The 19,938-nt window shown below is 40.9% G+C and overlaps 1 protein-coding gene across 6 annotated transcripts in view; it reads right to left on the reverse strand.

Annotated features, from left to right (window-relative positions):
• Positions 1-14,384: 14,384 nt before the first annotated feature.
• The window catches only part of AGTPBP1 (ATP/GTP binding carboxypeptidase 1), a 202,615-nt gene continuing 197,061 nt past the window's right edge, over positions 14,385-19,938 (reverse strand). For all 6 annotated transcript variants that reach the window (XM_032164426.1, XM_032164425.1, XM_032164424.2 and 3 more), the window contains one exon: positions 14,385-15,128. In XM_032164426.1, coding sequence (XP_032020317.1) covers positions 14,951-15,128 — 178 coding nt within the window. In that variant the 3' untranslated portion in view covers positions 14,385-14,950. The remainder of the gene's footprint in view (positions 15,129-19,938) is intronic.

Consider the following 19,938-nt stretch of genomic DNA (forward strand, 5'->3'; position numbering starts at 1 on the left):
CAAAAGTGAAGACGGACAAAATCACACCAACAAAATGGCACCTTGTAGTGGATTCAAAACTGTAGGAAAAGGAGAATATGTGGCGGGGAGTGCTATGAAGTGAGAACATCCACATATTGTGAATAGCTCCATGCAAATATGGGCACCAAAACTGGCTGAGCTATGTGGTCCCCCTTGGGTCGGGCAACTTCCCAGACCACCTGGCAGTCATCAAGGACAGCACTGGGCTGCTTAACAATCTCATTTTATTACACTTTATCTCTTTTTCTCCAAAACTGAAACCAAACTATCACTCCACGCTGAATATTAGCCACATGGAAAGCCTTAAAATTCAACCCATTCTCAATAATTTGACTTTTTTAAATGGGGAAGGTATATTGTTCTCATTTTCCTATTCTCATGCTCAATGGAGAATTGAAACAAACTTTCCATACACTTGCAAAAAATATATAAAAAGTATCACCTGAAGCTGAAGCCAAACATCAAATGTTTAACTCAAGCAATATGAAAGGTGATCAGTTTTGCTCATGAAAGCAGTCACGTCGCAGTTTCATAAGCGACGTGTAGAACTCATTGCACGATAGCATGGCGGCTGGTATTTGGTTGTTTTCTCTTCTCTTCTTTCTCCTCCAGTTCCTCTCCACTGTATTTGTGTTCTTTTGAGCCCTAAAAATGCCTATAAATTGAGCAGATTTAGCAAATTTAGCACCATAAATGTACTATCTCACAATTTCTTTAAGTCAGACGTCTGGGCATAGCATGGCTCTGCTGGTTCTCTGTGTGGTCTCATAAAGCTAGAGTGAAGGTGGCAGGGCTGCACCCCTTTCTGGGGGCTCTGGGGATGAACTGACTTCCAAGTTCATTCAAGTTGTTGGCAGAATTCCCTTCCACGTAGGACTGAAGTCCCATTTCCTTTCTGGCTGTCGGCCAGGGTCACTCTCAGTTTCTAATCGCTTTCTGTGGCTTGGGGACTCCTCTTCCATCTGCAAATCTTTCTGGCTGAGTCTTCCACATTGAAGGGTCCCTGTGAGTACATTGGGCACCCAGATAATCCAGGGCAATTTATTCTAAGGTCATCTGATTAGTAACCTTAATTCTGGCTGTAAAACCCCTTCACAGCAGTACCCAGGTTAGTGTTCAATGGAATCACCCAGGACAGCAATCCTGATTAAAATCTTTAATTTTTTTCTTTTTATTGATATATAATAGATGTATGTATTTTGGAACATATTCATATAATGTGTAAAGATCAAATCAGGGTAATTAGGGTAACCATCACCTGAAATATTTATCTTTTCTTTATGCTAAGAACATTCAAATTATTCTCTACTAGTTATTTTGAAATGTACAATATATTAGTGTTGACTATAGTCACCCTACTGATCTATCGAATATCAGGTCTTATTTCTTCTATCTAACTGTATATTTGTGCTTATTAATCAACGCCTCTTCATCTCTTTCTACCCCCTGCCCTTCCCAGCCTCTGGTACTGGGGGACATCTTCAGAGCTCTGCCTACCACAAACTCCTTTCCCTCCCATTTACTAACTTATTTTTTAGTTTAATTTTCTTCTTTGCATAGATAAAGACCCAAGCAATTTTAGCACGGATATCCACTCTTCTCTTCTGATTTGAGGAGTATCTACGTGGTAGCATCTCTGCCATTCAAAACCACCGAATTTGCAATCCAACGGCATGGGCTTGAGCCTTGGCTCAGGCAAATACATGAATGACCTGCATGCACATCTCTTATATCTGACAGAGGCTCAGTTTCCTCAGTTGTGAAATAGGGATGATACTACATCTCTTAGAGAAGTGTATAGCAATTGAATGAAGTGATATGTTTGGAAGCTCTTTGGAACTCTAAACTGCTTTGCACATGTGTGCACATTCAGACATACACACAAAAACTAGATTCAGCATAAACATCACTCCTCCTGTGAAGTCTTCTCCAATTCCTCAAGGCAGGGCTGGATGTCCCCTCTCAGCTCTGAGCTTCCAGCGCCCAGAGATACATGCCTCTAAGACAGCACTTGTCTAATTCTACCATAATTATTTATTTCTCCCATTAGACTCATTTCCCCTCCAGGGCAGGGGTCATGTCTTATTCACTGCCATCTCTGCAGCACTGAGCGCAGTTTCTGATGTGGAATTGGCACACACTACGTGCTGCTGAAAAAAACAGCAGCCCTTCCCCTTGGTGTCCCAATGCCAGCCTCTGACAGGGTGCTGGGCCCCTGCCAAATATCAAAGGCCAAGGACATGGGCTTTGAAGCAGCCCAAAAGAAACCAGAATCTTCTCTGGGAGGTGAAGAAAACTAATGATTAGTATTCCTAGGTCTCCCTTTGCTGATCAGCAACACACATCCCACCCACATTTCTTTTTTAGATTTATTTTTAACCTTCCTACTACCTGCTACACAATATTTCCCACCTCAGTTGAAGGTTGTGCTTTCAAGTCTCCAAAATTGAGCATAAAGATTGATTTCTCTTTATTTCTTCTGCCTCCATACACAAATCATCAAGTCTTGTTTCCACCTCCAAAAGATTACTCAAATCCCAAACTTATGAAACTCCAATCCTTTATCAAGACTGCATAACCTTTTCCTTAGAGATTGACGTGGTTTTCATTATACTGGTCAGCAAACAAATTGGCTCTCTGTTTGAAAAGAAGACACTATTCTTATATTCCCAAAGCTGTTTGCTTGAGAAAATAGTCCAGAACAGAAGCTGCAAGTGCCTCTGCTTACATGATATGCAGGAGCAGAAAAGACACACGGAAAATGTCTCCCAATACTACTTTGAACAGTGTGAAAATTAAGGAAAAAGTAAATCAATGTAAGTGTTAGGGTGCATTAGGCTGCAAGTAACAGAAATCCCCACTAACAGTAGCCTAAGCACTAAAGTACAGAATAGGAAGTTCAGAGCTGGTTTGGTACCAATGTCAATGGCAACAAGGACTCAGGCTATTTCTGTTCCACCATTCTCAACTTGCTTCCTGTTGGTTCTCATGTTCTCAAGATGGATGCTGCAACTCCAGGCATCACTTTCAAAGGAAGGAAGCAATAGCATTGCCAGCTGTCTGCCTTCCTCTGGGCTTCGGGAACAGGCTACCATGGGCTCTGGCCCCGAGAGACAATGGTCCTGTTTCCGTGAGCTCCTGGTGGATGTGTTGCCCAAGGGCAGCTATCAGCCAGAGGGAGATGGGGGTCACATATGAACTCGTCCCCAAGGAGGGGAGTTGAGGGGCAAACCCAAGAAACCCAGCTGGTTTTTGAATCAGAAGTGAAATCAGAGGTTTCTACCAGGCCAATCCATTCCTTCTCTTTCTACAACATAAATGTAATCCCGTTACTTAACTTGCTTAAGACCCATCCACAGCCCCCCACTACCTAGGGACACAACACCATAGTGTGGCTTCCAAGTTCTTTCATGAAGGGACCCCATTTACCTCTCCTCGCCTACCAGCCTCCACCCTCTGCTCAACTTGTTCTCTTTGCCTGGAATCCCTGCCTTCTTATACTCTCTCTCTGCCCCCATCTCCCCGCCTGCCACCCTTTCCCTATATGTTATAATCCCCACCTTCTTTAAGATCCAGTCCAGCCTCCCAGCATCATGACACCTTTCCCACAGGCCCGTTTTGGGACTAGTCATTCCTTTGTCCCCGCCTTAGCACTTTGTCCCTCCTGGCACATCATGTTCTGTCGTGCATCATTGTTTATGGAAACCAGGCCTATCTCCCCCATGGGACTCTGAATTCCTTGAGGATAAGGCCACATCTAACTCACTCTTGCATTCCTTTCCCCTTCTCTGCTGGCTTGCACATCAGTACTCAATAAAATTTGAAAAATGAATAAGTGAATGAATGCTCTGAATGAAGAGCTGCCGAACTAACAGGTGGGTTTTCTCTATGGCCCAGGCTAAGGGCAGCTGGTGTTTCTACTCCAAGAACTAAACAATCAAATCATTTAGGCAACAGGAAAGAAAAACTTTCTATTTTTTTTTGATAGACCTACAAACAATAGAAAGTGCAACTTCTAAACAAAGGATAGGAACATAGAACATAAAATTTTGAGGGCAAAATGTCAATCCTGAGGTACTATGCTACGATTCTGCAAAATAATCAAAATCTTAACCAGTATTTGCGCAATGACCTGACATTTCGTGCCTTTCAAAATACAAAATGTACCAAGATAACCACAGACCAGCTATCAGACAACTCATGTCACTGCAAAGTCCATTACCAAATCCCATTTGCTCCAATTTCTCATTTCGCATGAGCTATCATCTTGCCGCTCTCCTGTGCCACCACTTAAGAGCCTCATTATTAGGCATGGGGAGTACACATTTGGATGGGCAGAGTGTTTGCAATTATATTTTAAGGTGCTTCCCAAAGCTATAAAGTCAGAGCTCTAAATGGCGTGATGGACAATGTAATTGTCAACAGACTACGAAACGAGTCTGAAATTAGAGTCAGCACTGCTCAGCCTAGAAGGATGCGCCCGCAGAGCAGACACATCCAAAAGGTCTGATGGGGGGTTCAAGGAGCAGGGTCAGAAAGCTGAGTGGCCTCGAGCAAGTCACGTAACCTCCTTGGACTGAATTTCTTCATCTAATAACAAAGACAGTGGGACTTGATGACCTCCGAGGGTCCTTTCAGCACTGAAAGCTTCTAGGGAGGGACAGGAAAATTCTACATTTGTTTGTTTTTTGTTTTTTAGCGATGGAGTCTGGCTTCGTCACCCAGGCTGGAGTGCAGTGGTGCGATCTCGGCTCACTGCAAACTTCACCTTCTGGGTTCAAGTGATTCTTCTGCGTGAGCCTCCCAAGCTGGAATTATAAACAACCGCCACCACACCTGGCTAATTTTTGTAATTTTTTTAGTAGAGACGGAGTTTCACCGTGTTGGCCAGGCTGGTCTCGAACTCTTGACCTCGGGTAATCCACCTGCCTCAGCACCTCAAAGTACTGGGATTACAGGTGTGAGCCACAGTGCCCAGCCAAAAATATTAAGTAGAATAAATGAGACAGCCAAATGGGCCACCAGCCACAGAGACACACTATTTATTGAGCTGTTATTTTGTGCTGAGCTTTGTGCCTGACATCCTACAACTGTAATTAAATCCACACACAATACAAAAACGCACCATTATTGCCCCTTTACAGGTGTGGAAATTCAGGCACAGGGAGATGCAGTGTCTTGCCCAAGGTCACCCAGAGGGCTAAGTAACAGGGCAGTGGGAGATGAACTCAGGTCTGCTAAATCCAACACCTAAGCTCTTTCAACTAAGCACAACTCCTTTTTGTTTTGTGTTGTTTTGTAAGGCACTGAAGTGTTCATTATGCAAAAGTCTCACATATTGCACTTGTGTTACAACATTGCTGCAACTTTTCCTTTTCAAAAGGCTGCTCCCATGGGCCCCACTTACACAACAATGTGACTTTCCAAGGCCACACCAGGCCCTGTGACCCTCTTGGTGATCTCCCTGATGAAGGGACACACTCATTTTCTCAAGCATATTACGACCCGGTTTCACCAGTGAAGATCACCAAATGAGGACATGGGACTGATAAAGACTCAAAGGCTGAATGAGTCAGTTCCAAGGGTCTGGTGAGGTTGCCCTTCTGGTGGCTCATTGACTAAAATGTCTATGCTTTCAATGAAGTTTTAGGGACATTGTTGATCGAAAATTAAGGAGTAATTTCTAGGTAATATTCATCAAGATACTGTAGAACATCTCTTGCTTTCCTTCCTCTCCTTGTTACAAGCGCACATTGTGGGAATAGAACAGATTAAACTCCTGAGTTGTACCATTTTCCTGCAGCCAGTAGGTTGCTGCTATTCACTGGAGTCTCAATAACCTTACAAGCTGGGGCCGTAATATTTGGTGATTTAATTAAATGGACATTGAATGCTCTACCCAATGCAAAATAATCCCACACTAGAAAGTAGGCCTGTGAAAAAGCATGCTCTGTCCCTTTGAACAGTTAGATAAATTGAAAGAATCCACATTTAATAAGATTCTAGGATTCCTCCTACTGGGACAATAAAATAAACCTACCGTGGATGCTGGAGAACATATGGGTGGTGCTGATAAGCAGGGAGGTTAGAGACTAGAACAAGCATTTGAAAGACCTACGATGAATTTACACCTTTAGGTGTCACACCTGTCCGTTACAAATTCCCAGGCAGGTAGTTTTGATGTGGAATGGGGGCTATATAAATATTAAAGAACTAAAGGTAAAATCTTGGTCTATTATGTCTGGTTTCCACCCATTTGTCTTCCTATGGAGACCTCTAAAATGACACAATTTTAGACAAAATGTTCCTTAGGTACATTTTGATACCTTACAAAATTAGGTAAGTACATTAAACAATATTCTTTTCCCTCACAATCACAGAAAGAGAAACCAGAAAGACAGATGAAGAAAGGCTTGTACTAAACCATTATCTATTTTGTTAAACATAAAAAAGACCCAAGGGTCTCTTTTCCTTGAAAAAAAAAATGGTTAGAAATACAAAACTGGATGTACCTCATTCTTTCCAACCACCCATAAAATAGTGATTTGGAAAATATGAGAATCTTCCCATGAGCTAAAAAAGAAAATGTTTCCATTGAGATTGTTTTCGTGAGACACCCAGGAGAGTGCTTAATCCACGGTAGATATTTTGTCAGTTTTAGCTCTCTCCAATCTCCTTAGGAACACTATGGCTTGTAGTGCTGAAACAGTTGCCATATTTTTCCAGTATCATCAAACTATTGATACAAGGCTGACTAGTCTGGCTCGCTTGCAAAGCCTGGCCCAGGCCACGGGCTAGCTGACTGTGGGAGGAAGCACTGGGTCATCGGCAGCCCCGGCAAGGCTCAGGTCTGTGTTCCCACTCTGCTCTACACTTGCAGGTCCAGGTGAGACACATGCATCTCCGACCGCCAGTTCCCTTGCAGGTAAACTGGAAGCGCTAATGCTCTCTGTTTAATAGTGTTTTCGTGATGCTGAAATGAGGTACCTTTTAGGAAAGCACTTCCTAAACTTGAAAGGGATGTGCAAATGCTCTTTATGAATCCTGTGTAATGAAAAGGCAGGGGGTTGCAGTTCCACTCAGCGAGTGGATGGAAATAGCTTTGAAATGCGTAGATGACTCATGCTAAGACTTCATCCCATTATATTTGTTCATGCTAGAAATTTCCAGCTTTTACTCTCAGTCATTGCATACTTGGTCTAATTGATATGACCCAGCAAAGGGATCTCTGCTCTTTCTCAGTTTGCTCTCCAGGTCCATCTTGTTATCATGATGCACCATTAAAGAGGCACTCAATTTCAATATGAATATACAACAATATTTGTGTCCTTCATTACTACTAGAGAGAACTTTGAAGATGCTGAAAAGCCAGCTTCTAGGACAATATTATCTCTGAAGAAAACAATGACAAGTCTCACCACTGGAGGAAATATTCCCCAAGTTTAGAGCAGCAGTGATAAAAATGTGGCTCATTTCCGGCTCAGCATTTTTTTTTCTGGTAGACACAACATAAAAATTAGTCGGTCGGACATGTTTGAGTGGACATCTGCTGTTTTGGCCTGCCCAGGGTCCTTTTGGGTGAAAGAATGCATCTCTTCCTTTTAGCTTCTCTTAGGACATTAGCTGTGGGTGGAGCCACACCTTCTAGAATGGTGACTACAGGTTGCTGGCTTTTCAGATAGGTGTCAGACACCCGTTGAACAGACATACCTTCACTAGTAACAAAACATTCAAGTAGCTTAAACAATGAAGGTGGCTTATAGGTCCATTTAACTGACACAATGTGGGGTTTCATGTACAGTTTAATACGGGGCTGAAATGATAAAGGACCCAGTTTCTCTTAATGCCTTGGCTCCATTCTTTCAGTGTTGGCCTGCCTCGGGAATGTCTCCTTTCACACTTGCCTGGTGGCTGTCAGTGGCTGTATCCTTCCTTACCGAAGGAAGGGGCTTGCTCCAGCATTGTCTTGATGCTCACTCTGCGTGGACTGAACGACACACTGGAGTGGACATTTGCTGTTTTTGGCCTGCTCCGTGTCCCTTATGAACTCATCTCTTCCTTTTAACGTCTCTGAGGACATTAGCTTTGGGTGGAGCCATGCCTCTGGAATGGACACTACAGGTTTCTAGCTGCAGTAGGATGGCTTGCTGTAGGAGGATTGCAGCACCGCCATCAGCTCAATCTCTGTGGTCAGCAGTGGAATGTGCCAGATGGCCCAGCTCAGGTCATGTTCTTCACCCCTGAAGTTGCGGGGGAAATTAGTGAGAGACCTAAAACACTGGTGAAGCAAAGGGGACAATGGATATTTGGTAGGCAACCACATAAGGGTCCACTCAATCAGGTAAAAGACTATTTATTTATTTATTTATTTATTTATTTATTTATTTATTTGAGACACAGTCTCACTCTGCCAAACAGGCTGGAGTGCAGTGGCATGATCTCAGCTCACTGCAACCTCCGCCTGTTGGATTCAAGCCATTCTCCTGCCTCAGCCTCCCGAGTAGCTGGGACTACAGGTGCATGCCACCATGCCCAGCTAAGTTTTTTTGTATTTTTAGTAGAGATGGGGTTCACCATATTGGCCAGGCTGGTCTTGAACTCCTGACCTCAGGTGACTCACCCGCCTCGGCCTCTCAAAGTGCAGGGATTACAGCTGTGAGCCACCTTGCCTAGCCAAAATATTTTAATTTTGGCATGTAATAGTGACGGTGGTTTAGTTTTTCCTATTTTTTCATTTTGTATGGCTCGTCGGAGGGAGAAAGACTGGCAAAGGTAGTTGTACAATGGACATTCCCCTCTGCATTAGATAAAAATTAGACTCCTTTAAAGGGGATGTTTTCAGATTTTGAAATTTATCTTCTTATATGAAATTATACAATTCATCCACTCTATTTCAAGCGCCCCACATTTTGACAGAAAAAAAAGGCAGATGAAATGTCAAACACTTCTAGAAATATGAGGAAAACAGGAGAAAGAACAATCATACAGATGACATAAGGGAAAAATGGGAATGTATAAATAATTTAAGTCATGACACTGTAAATATGTATGTAATTTGACTTTAGTAAATATTTACTGTTGAACATGAAAACAAGTTTCTAGTCATAAAGCCCTCTACTTCATTACACTTTCAGCTAGAGAAAAATCTAGAGAGAAGCCAAGCTACTTTCAAAGTGCAGACATTAATTTATTAAACACTAGTCTTTCCTATTTTAATTTTCAATAACAAACATTTTTGCCTTTTACAATCTCTTCACATTTGCCATTTATCAAAGATCTTTATGTGGTTTAAAAGCACATCACAAACATTCGGGAGATCATGCATCTTCATAACTCTGACCAGATGTTTGCTATTGCCTACCCCACTCTTCTCAATGATGTCTTTGAGACAGTCCTATATCGGGTATTATAAAGGTCAATCATTCTAAATAATCAGAGCAAAATCTCTTTAGCCCTTTAAGGTTATCTGGGTTTGCAAATAGAAGAATACCACAAATCCATTTCCACTTCACAGGGATCTGAGTATGCATGCAAATGCACACACACGAAGAATGCTGTAGGACTTGAGTGTCAACCACATCTTAGACTACAAATATTACCCTGACTGGCCTGTGTGAGGTCTATATTCCACTGTAAAAGGGCCATTCACATGAATTTTGGCACTGCAAAGTTAGCGAACTCAAACTGAGAAAATGTGTAATTACTCAATGCCTCCCAATAACCAGCCAAGCTCGAAGAAATGGTAGGATTTGATGGCACCGAGATTCGACGAGTTGTAAACAAGGCTTGTGAAGCAGAGTGGCAAGATGGAGTGGCCAAAGGCCAAGTCATTGTTCACGTACTAGAAGGCGGAGTATAAATAAAAGACTCCCATCTGCCCCACATCAGCCCAATATAGGTAAGTAAAAATGCTTTGTAAATATTATTAATAGTGGAAAACAACTGATGTGATGTTCGAGGATTAAACCTTCAAAATACTCATTTTCTTAAAGAAAATTAAACTTTCTTCTAGGTTTCCTTTTCTTTATGTCACAGAAATTTGAATATAGTTTAATCGGAGAAATACTTAATGTTAACATCTATTGTAAAAGAAGAATAGCATTCTAATTAAAACATTGCTTTAACGGGTTTTTCCTAATGGAAAGAACTAGAGTTTACTTACAGCTAAATCTTCACCAACATAAGCGAAAAATTCACCAATTTTCAGTCAACATTTTGTAAAGTATGTATAGGAAAACAAGGATTTATAAGGATACACTTACAGTTCCGTTACTATCATTTATTTCTGTATCATGCACAAAAACAATTCCATTAATACATTTATTGTATTATCCATTTCAGTACTTATGCTAATAGTCATTTTAATTTGGATATTTGAAATTTAGAATAGATTCATTGCTGTTAGTGCACTATCTGAAGAGAATTCTAGGTTACTTATTTGTAATTAGGATCCAGACAAATGCCCGTGTTTCTAAACACCACACAAAAACTAGCACAAGTGGCAGAGACTGATCATACTTCCTGTCTTCAAAAGACAATGATCAATACAAAAAGTCAATGTGAACCATAGGTTTTTGCTTTCCACCTTGCCTGAACAAATTTCACAAATTCAAGAAAGATACTGAGCTTTAAGCAGTCTTCACTCTTTGGGGAAAGGTAAAGGATAGCAGCTCCTTTGTGTTAAGAACATGAGGCAGTTGTCAGAAGACCCGGGCTAAAACCCTGGCTCAACCCAAATGCCCCTGTGACCTTACTTGACCTCCTTGATTCTACAAATTAGTTTGATCTAAATTCTCCCCAATGCTAATCTGCAGTTCACAACTCCTATGATTCTCAGGAAGGAAGGTGTGATGCTCGAAGAGCATACTGGATTATACTAGTGATTCTCAAAGTGTGGCTCTGCAGCATCACCACCTGGGAATTTGCAAGGAATGCAGATTCTTGGACCTCCACCCCAGATCTACATAATAAGCAATCTGTGTCTTCAGAAGATTTGCAGAAGATTCTGATGCACATTACAACACGAGAACCAGTGGACTAGACCAAAACTACATTTAAGAGATTCAAAGTTCCAAATGCCAGGTAAAGGAAATAAATCTAAACTCCATCAACAGACTCAGTTTATCAGATCCCATCACTGCTGCACAACGTAGATCATTAATTTTCAGGACTATGGCATTGAAGACATCTAAGCCATAATTTAAATACTGAATAACCGAGAAAAAAAATGAGGCCACAGAAGCAAAAATAAGGGCAATTTTAGCTACTAATAAATAGCCAATAAAAGTTAATTATATTTCTAACTAGGAAAGTTAGGATTTTATTTTTATTTTTTGAGACAGTCTTGCTTTGTTGCCCCAGCTGGAGTGCAGTGGCTCAATCTCGGCTCACTGCTGCAACCTCTGCCTCCCAGGTTCAAGTGAGTCTCATGCCTCAGCCACCCAAGTAGCTAGGATTACAGGCGCATGCCACCATGCCTGGCTAATTTTTGTAATTTTTGTGGAGGTGGAGTTTCACCATGTTGGCCACGCTGATCTTGAACTCCTCACCTCAAGTGATCCATCCGCCTCGGATTCTTAGAGTGTTGGGATTACAGGCGTGAGCCTCTGCACCCAGGCCTAAATTGTTTTTATATTTTCAAAGCTATTTATTGTTTATGAAAAAATCATTTCCTAACTATAAAGAATTTCTCCTTCAATCTTGTCAATATTTAATAAAAAGCTTTATTCAGGCTCATAATGTATGTTAAAGTACTTCATTAATATAAAATATTACAATATGTAGTTATGAGTTTTTACACTAATAGAAATATTTGAGTCATTCTGCGCATTATAGTAACTGTAGTTACTTTTAATTTCTAATTTTGTAAAAGCCAAAAACAAATTAATATACAGCCAGCCCTCCATATCTATGGGTTCCATATCCACAGATTAAGTCAATCTCAGGTAGAAAATATTCAATAAATAATAAACAATTTTTAAAAACGCAAATTTAAAAAACTGCCAGGCATAGTGGTAAGTACCTGTAGTCCTAGCTACTTGGGACGCTGAGGTGGGAGGATTGTGTAAGCCCAGGAGTTCGAGACCAGCCTGGTCAAAGTGTCCCATTGTGAGTCCTCGCCTCTTAAAACACACACACACAAACACACACACACCCTATACAGTAAAACTATTTACAGAGTATTTATATTTATATTGTATTAGGTATTATAAGTAATCTATAGATGATTTAAAGCATACAGGAGGATGTCCATAGGTTAAATGCAAATACTACTCCATTTTATATCAGAGACTTCAGTATCTGTGGGTTTGGGCATCTGTGGGGGGTCCTGGAATCAATCCAAGAATACCAAGGAACAACTAACTGCATGGACATGGTGGCTCCATAATCTACTATCTGAAGAAATATAACTATAATAAAACATGTAATTGTTTTATACATAAAATATACAAAACATAATTGTTTATAAGTAATTAAATAAATGATTACTTTCCTTCCTAAATTATCCTGATCTTTCCTAAATTTGGTTACCATACTAAGAGGACTAGTTCAACTTCACAGTCTATTTCATCTTTGTTTTCTGAGATTAGTAAGAATTAGGCTAGGGAAAAAGACCCCTTTTTCAATTGCTCCATACTATGTTTTTAAACATCGCTCCCCAAAAATCAGAAAGAATCTACACTGTTAATGAAATACTTTAAATATTAAAAAGAAAAATCATTGATTTGGAAAATGCAAAACTCTGAAATACATCTCTATCATTTCTTTTCAATTATAACAGGTTAAAAACACTACAGGAAAAAGTGAGGAAGATATGTGCCAAAACCTAAGCACCTGAATCCTGGCGAAAATCTGCAATGAGGTATCTTTTGGAGGTTGTTTTATTATATCAGAAACTTAGTTCTTAAAACACCTATCCAAAGTCAATGGATTCACTTTATTTTATTTAAAAATAAAGTAATTCCTGCAGCAAGAGGGCTAAAACCCAGGTAGGTATCACTACAAGAAAGGGTTTAGCCAGGCACGGTGGCGCACGCCTGTAATCCCAGCACTTTGGGAGGCCAAGGCGGGTGGATCACGAGGTCAAGAGATCGAGACCATCCTGGCCAATGTAGTGAAACCCTGTCTCTACTAAAAATACAAAAATAAGCTAGGCGTGGTGACGGGTGCCCGTAATCCCAGCTACTTGGGAGGCTGAGGGAAGAGAATCGCAGTGAGATTGCAGTGAGCCGAGATTGCGCCACTGCACTCCAGCCTGGGTGACAGAGTGAGACTCCATCTCGAAACAAAACAAACAAACAAACAAACAAAAGGGTTTAAATGTACTGCAGTCATCTAGGATTCTGATACCAGCGTCAGCATGCCCTAAGTCTATTCACTTCAGTAAGTCTAATAACACAGCACAGCTCATGAGATGCTGAATAAGCTCAATAGACAAATGCACATTTAACATCAGATTATCTCCTCACTGCATTTTTCAAGCTTCTTAACAAACTGTTCAACTGCAGTGATATACTTTAGGCGTATCCATGAGGCACAGTATTAGAGAAATGGGCTGTTCAGATATATCTCTTATGATAGGTGTGGGTATACCTCTATCATAACAAAATTTAAGAGTAGTATACTCGGCTTTTTTTTTTTTTTTTTTTTTTTTAATTGAGACGGAGTCTCATTCTGTCACCTAGGCTGGAGTGCAATGGCACTATCTCAGCTCACTGTAACCTCTGCCTCCTGGGTTCAAGTGATTCTCCTGCCTCAGCCTCCTGCGTAGCTGGGATTACAGAAACCTGCCACCACGCCTGGCTAATTTTTGTATTTTTAGTAGAGACAGGGTTTCATCACGTTGACCAGGCTCAAACTCCTGACCTCAAGTGACCCACCCACCTCAGCCTCCCAAAGTGCTGGGATTACAGGCATGAGCCACCATGCCTAGCCAACTTTCTTAAAAACAACTTTTTATCACTGTGTCCAATTCTGGGTTTTTATCACATTCTCACAAAGTTCTATACATCAAATAATCTGAGCTGGTTAAAGAAGATGACAAGGCCGGGCACGGTGGCTCACGCCTGTAATCCCAGCACTTTGGGGGGCTGAGGCGGGTGGATCACGAGGTCAGGAGATCGAGACCATCCCGGCTAACATGGTGAAACCCCATCTCTATTAAAAATAGAAAAAAATTAGCCGGGCGTGGTGGTGGGCGCCTGTAGTCCCAGCTACTTGGGAGGCTGAGGCAGGAGAATGGCGTGAATCCGGGAGGCGGAGCTTGCAGTGAGCGGAGACAGCACCACTGCACTCCAGCCTGGGCGACAGAGCCAGACTCCGTCTCAAAAAAAAAAAAAAAAAAAAGAAGATGACAAAATGAATGCAACATTTAATACAGTTTTTATTTGTTTAATTTGGGAAATGTAGAATGTAATGGTTTCAAGGCAAACCCTGGATTATTTTAGTCACAACCCAATAGTTAACACGATTCTGAAGAACAGTCTTATCTTCAATATCTACCCACTTCTAAACAAACACATCTATAGAAATCCGTGTACATATATATTAGTTTTCAACAAGTCAGGATTTTCAACAACTCTAAAATTTCAATTTTATATTCTGAACACACTTCAAAATTATCCACTTGATGCAGGATATAACCATAGGGAGATAAAAATTCATGCAATGATACTCAGGTTTTTTTTAAAGGTAAATCCAATATTTGATCATTCAATGCTACCTAAGGTGCACTGAATATCTAAAATAAAACAAGCGCCAATTTTATCATTAATTAATAACACATTTATTGTCTTGAAACCAAACTGGCCCAAGTTACTTTGTCTTTTTGAGTCAGCTCTGTATAAACTCATTTCTCTCAAGCTTCCTGGGACATAAAGACCAAGATGTTTCATTTATTCTTTGCAGTTAACAAGAGATGGCAGCAGGCTCAAGGTAGGTATGTTCTTGATAATTCAGAGTCAGAAAGTACTTCTTCTTGAGCAGAAGTTTCATAATCTCCTACATTTTCAGCCAACTCAATATCTAACTCATCATTACTTTCTGCACTGTAATCAACTTCTTCAAGGAATCGAGGTTCATCTTCATCCAAAACATAAGTGGTAGGGCTGCAGCCAAAACACACAGAACATACAAGACTTTGTTAGGTCTTAAGGTCCTAATATAAGATTATTTCACCATAGTGGACTAACTTTGATTCCAATATAATATAAGCTGCATTAACTTTAAAAATCTTATCCAAATGAACAAGTTGAAATTTATAATAGGTGAAAGTTCCTTGTATTGACAATAAGCAGTGAAATGTGACTTATTAATTATATTACAAGAGTATCAATATATATCCTAAAATTAGATAGATAGCTTAAAAAACAGTGAACTCTCTCATCAGGTTATTTCTTTGAAAGATTTCATCAATTTGCAGGCTAAGATTTATTTTTTAATTCTACTTAAATCACTGTAAATCAGGCAAATATAATTTCAATAGTCCTTACAAGAAACTGTGAGCATTTAATTGGCTTCTCGAGTAATGCACTAAAACCACTCACTCTAAGTCTATAAAGTGATTAGCTGCCATAAAAACAGCCCATATACCCACCCCCCAAGTTTCCGTAGGTCAAGAATAAAAATGAAAAACAAGTGAACACTCTACACCCAGATTAATTACTTTCCCTAAGGACACAGAATAAGACATTTGCTTAAAAGCACTAAGTGCTTCTAAATATTTCATGAAGTAGGTTGTTTGGGACTGAGACAACTTTTCTACTAGGTTCTGTAATGTATTCTTTCCTAGAAAAATCACATTATTCTGGTATCTCCCCATTTGTGAGATTTACATCCCCCCACACACAATATCAAATAAACACTACAGAAACATTTTAGAATCTCTAAGGTAGTGATCAAAACTACCTTAATTTCATATAGATGTATGTTTGTTTATTTCCCACCTGCTTCCAAAAAGGATTTCCTATAACTGATGCAATTAAAACCTATAAAATCGGACAATGAAAAAGGAACAATATCTGTTAAAATAAGAGAGAAGTAGACGTCATTAGGCACCTGAGAGAATTCCTGCAACTGAGTATGAAATTCAGTCCAGATATCTGGAAGTTAAGGTAGGATGGGAAAGTTAATAGATTGTATGGTTCTAATTTTCTGAGAAGTTTGCAAGACTCATCTGGCAAGAGTACCTTTTTTCCTATACTTGCTTTAATCTTGCTCATTAAAGGGAAAAATGCATTGCAAAACCACCTTGATCTAATGTAGCAAACTTCCTCTTAAAAGTTCAGAGCTTGCAATATGATAGAGTAGTCCAAATAAATCAAGCTGAGTGGCTTGGAGGATTGTGTGAGACTTCACAACATACCTAACACTCACAAGAACAATTTAACAGTTTTTAATTTGCAACTAAAATATTTAGTATGAATCTGTTAGGTCATTAGAGAAACAAGTTAGATTAAAAGAAATGATTATTTGGCTTTGATTTTGTTTTTTTGTTGTTGTTGTTGTTGTTGTTGTTGTTGTTTTGAGACAGAGTCTTTCTCTGTTGCCCAGGCTGGAGTGCAGTGGTGAGATCTCCACACACTGCAACCTCTGCCTCCGGGTTCAAGCAATTCTCCTGCCTCAGCCTCCTGAGTAGCTGGGACTACAGGCCCCCACCACCACGCCTGGCTAATTTTTGTATTTTTAGTAGAGATGAGGTTTCACCATGTTGGCCAGGGTGGTCTCCAACTTCTGACCTCAAGTGATCCGCCTGCCTTGGCCTCCCAAAGTGCTGGGATTACAGGCGTGAGCCAACGCACCCGACCTTATTCGGCCTTTTAAAATGACTTACCATGTTTCTTTCGAAATATAATAATTCATTCTTCCTCCTTGAGTTTGTATTTCAAATTCTCAGAGGAGTCCCAGGTGATTCTTAAAATAAATGGAAAACTGAAGCAAAGAAAGGGAAAAGAGGGAAGGGAGAAAAGACAAATCTTCTCTTGCCACATACTTATTTTCTTCCTGGAGACAGTCATAACAAGAAGGTACGATAATGGAAATGCAAGGAAGAGACAGATACTAAAGTTATGCACTGTGCCAGCACAGGGGCTGGGGAAACCACCCAGAACTACAGAGGCTGCTTCCAGATAGACAAGAAGTGGCCAGTGTCTCCCAACAGGTAGGAAGAACACAAAATCCATGCGTTGGATAGGTGGGCAGGGAAGCACGCATCGTTGAAGAGATCTATGGACAGCGGAATTCCAGCCCACCTTTCCCCCTATCTGAAAACAGACTTGGCATAAGTGAAACTGGTTGCTGGGAGCCCAGCCACCGCACTGGGATCAGAGTAAGGATCTCATTCTCCATGGGAAACTGAATATTACAGTTAATCAATTTGAACAAAAGGAAAGGGTTTACAGAAAAAGCCTAGTCTTATGAGCTGAAGTCAATGAGGAAACAGAATGAGAGAAGTATGATTTAGGAGCAAGAAGGATGCCCAGGATGGAGCTAAATAAGTTTAGCTTCCTTGACAGGAAGGAATCTTAGAGCAATGTTGGTATCAAGTGTTGATGTGCACTTTTAAGACAAAGTAGCACAACCTGGAAGGCAAGCACCTGGAAAATAAAAGAAGCATCTTCACAAGAAATCCTTAGCAAAATAATCTGATCCTGTCAGTTCTTGATCTTGGCTCATTCATCATGTTGACTATGAGAAGAACTCCATTCATTTCTTGAAATCACCATCTGGTAAGAGTATGGAACTGGTCCACTCCTCTGATTCCACTCCTATAACCCACAATGGCCCTAACATTTGACTCTTGTTTCTCCAGGTCCTAATAAAATCATGTTCCTAGCCAAAGCTTCATTAAGGTCTACACTGGAGCTGAAGTATACAGCGCACATCGAGCTATTGTGATGGGCCCAACAGTGCTAGCTCAAGCACATTAGTCAGGCTGAGTGTGCAAAGAGGAGGAAGTTAGCGGTGGAAAGAGGTATACACAAGTGTGTGTAAGAGTGTGTGTGTATGAGAGAGACAGAGAGAGAGAGAGAGAGAAAGATATCAGGGGATCTGGAAGGAGCTAGGGGAATAAATACTGAGACAGGGGAAAGAGAAAAACAGAAGATTACATCCCCCAACATTCCACTAAAACTAGCATTCAGACTGCTATTCCAATCACCATTTTCCAGTCCATTTTTACTAGCTCTCTCCACTGTACTTCGTGGTGGTGAAAATTCTGATACCCTTCTATTCTAGTTTGCTTAATTCCTTTCTGTCCCTTCTCAATGGTGATCATGTGCTCCTCATCCTCTATGCATTCCTCAAACCTAGGCACTGTATTTATAAAAATGTTTTCTTAGCCAACAGCTCTTATAAGCATGCCCTCTTTGAACAAGTTCATCTATTTTAATCTGTATTCTCATTATTTCCAAATCCAAATTCTAGCCCCAATTTCTCCACTGAACTTCTGTACATGCATGGACTTGCCAGATATAGTCCCATGACTGTCTCACATGCACCTCAAAAGTAGCATCTGGAAAACTCACTGTTCTCTCCACCAAGCCCAATCCTCTTCCAGTATGCTCGGTATCATTCACTCCGTGAGTCATGAAAACCAAAGTTCACTACAAGCAAGTCCTGCCACTCAATATCCTGACCACTCCACGCCTCACATTTCATACAGTAAGCCTTCACCAGCACTGTTTCCTCTGCATAAGGTATTGATAGGGTTTGGATGTGTGTCCACTCCAAATCTCATGTTGAAATGTAATGCCCAGTGTCAGAGGTGGGGCCTGGTGGGAAGTGTTTGGGTCATGAATGGCTTGGTGTCTCTCTCGCAGCAATGAGTTTTCACTCTGTGTTCATGCGAGATCTGGTTGTTTAAAAGAGTGTGGCACTTCCCCCTCTCGCCATGTGACATGTCTGCTCCCGCTTTGCCTTCCACCATGAGTAAAAGCTCCCTGAGACCTTCCCAAAAGCCAAGCAGACGGTGGCACCATGCTTCCTGTACAGCCTGCAGAACCACCAGCCAATTAAACCTCTTTTCTTCATAAATTACCCAGTCTCAGTTTATAAGTACCCAGTTGCTATAAAGGAATACCTTTATAATGGACAAATGCAGGTATACTTCACATCTTTCTTCCCCTAAATACTCTTTATTTTTTCAAAACACAGCTCAGTTTCATCTTCAGATGTTCATCCTTAAAGCTCATCTTGGGATATGTGTCCTTTCTCTATATCCCCTTTGTACCTTGCACATTCCATCTGATAACTTCATGTATGCAATTGAAACCACTCATTTGTGTGCCTATATTCTCAGTACTAAATCACAAGTGCCTTTAAGATCAAGAACTGTGACTTACCCATCTGAGTACCTCCTGTCAGCTTCCAGAAGGGCATGACACATTGCAGGCACCTCAATAAATGTTTGCTAAACTCTATGAAAAGCCTTGAGGTTGACGAGATCCTCAATTTTTATCCCACGGATTTTACTTTAGTGAACAAACTTCAAGGCACAAGACCAATCACAGAAATTCATCTTTGCTTTTATTAATAATTTTAACGTATGTTTTGAGCACTTTACAATGTAGGAAATGCTTTCATAGACATTATTTCCTATGATTCTCACAAAACCTTCACTTAAAAAAAAGACTTCGCCCTTCCTTCCTTCCTTCTTTCTTCTCTTCCTTCTTTCCTTTCCCCTCCCCTCCCCTCTTTTCTCCCTTCCCTTCCCTTCCCCTCCCCCTTCCCTTCCCCTTCCCTTTCCCTTCTCTTTTCTTTTCCTTTCTTCCCTCTGTTGCCCAGGCTGGAGTATAGTCGGCTCGCTGCAGACTCCCTGCCTCCGGCTCCCGTGATTCTGCCTGGCCCTGCCGGCTGCCTGGGATTGAGGGCACGCGCCACAACCCCTCCCTGGTTTTTGTCCTTTGGCTGGAGGCGTGG

The sequence above is a fragment of the Hylobates moloch genome, unplaced genomic scaffold (assembly GCF_009828535.3).
Source record: "Hylobates moloch isolate HMO894 unplaced genomic scaffold, HMol_V3 SCAFFOLD_10, whole genome shotgun sequence".
NCBI lineage: Eukaryota > Metazoa > Chordata > Mammalia > Primates > Hylobatidae > Hylobates > Hylobates moloch.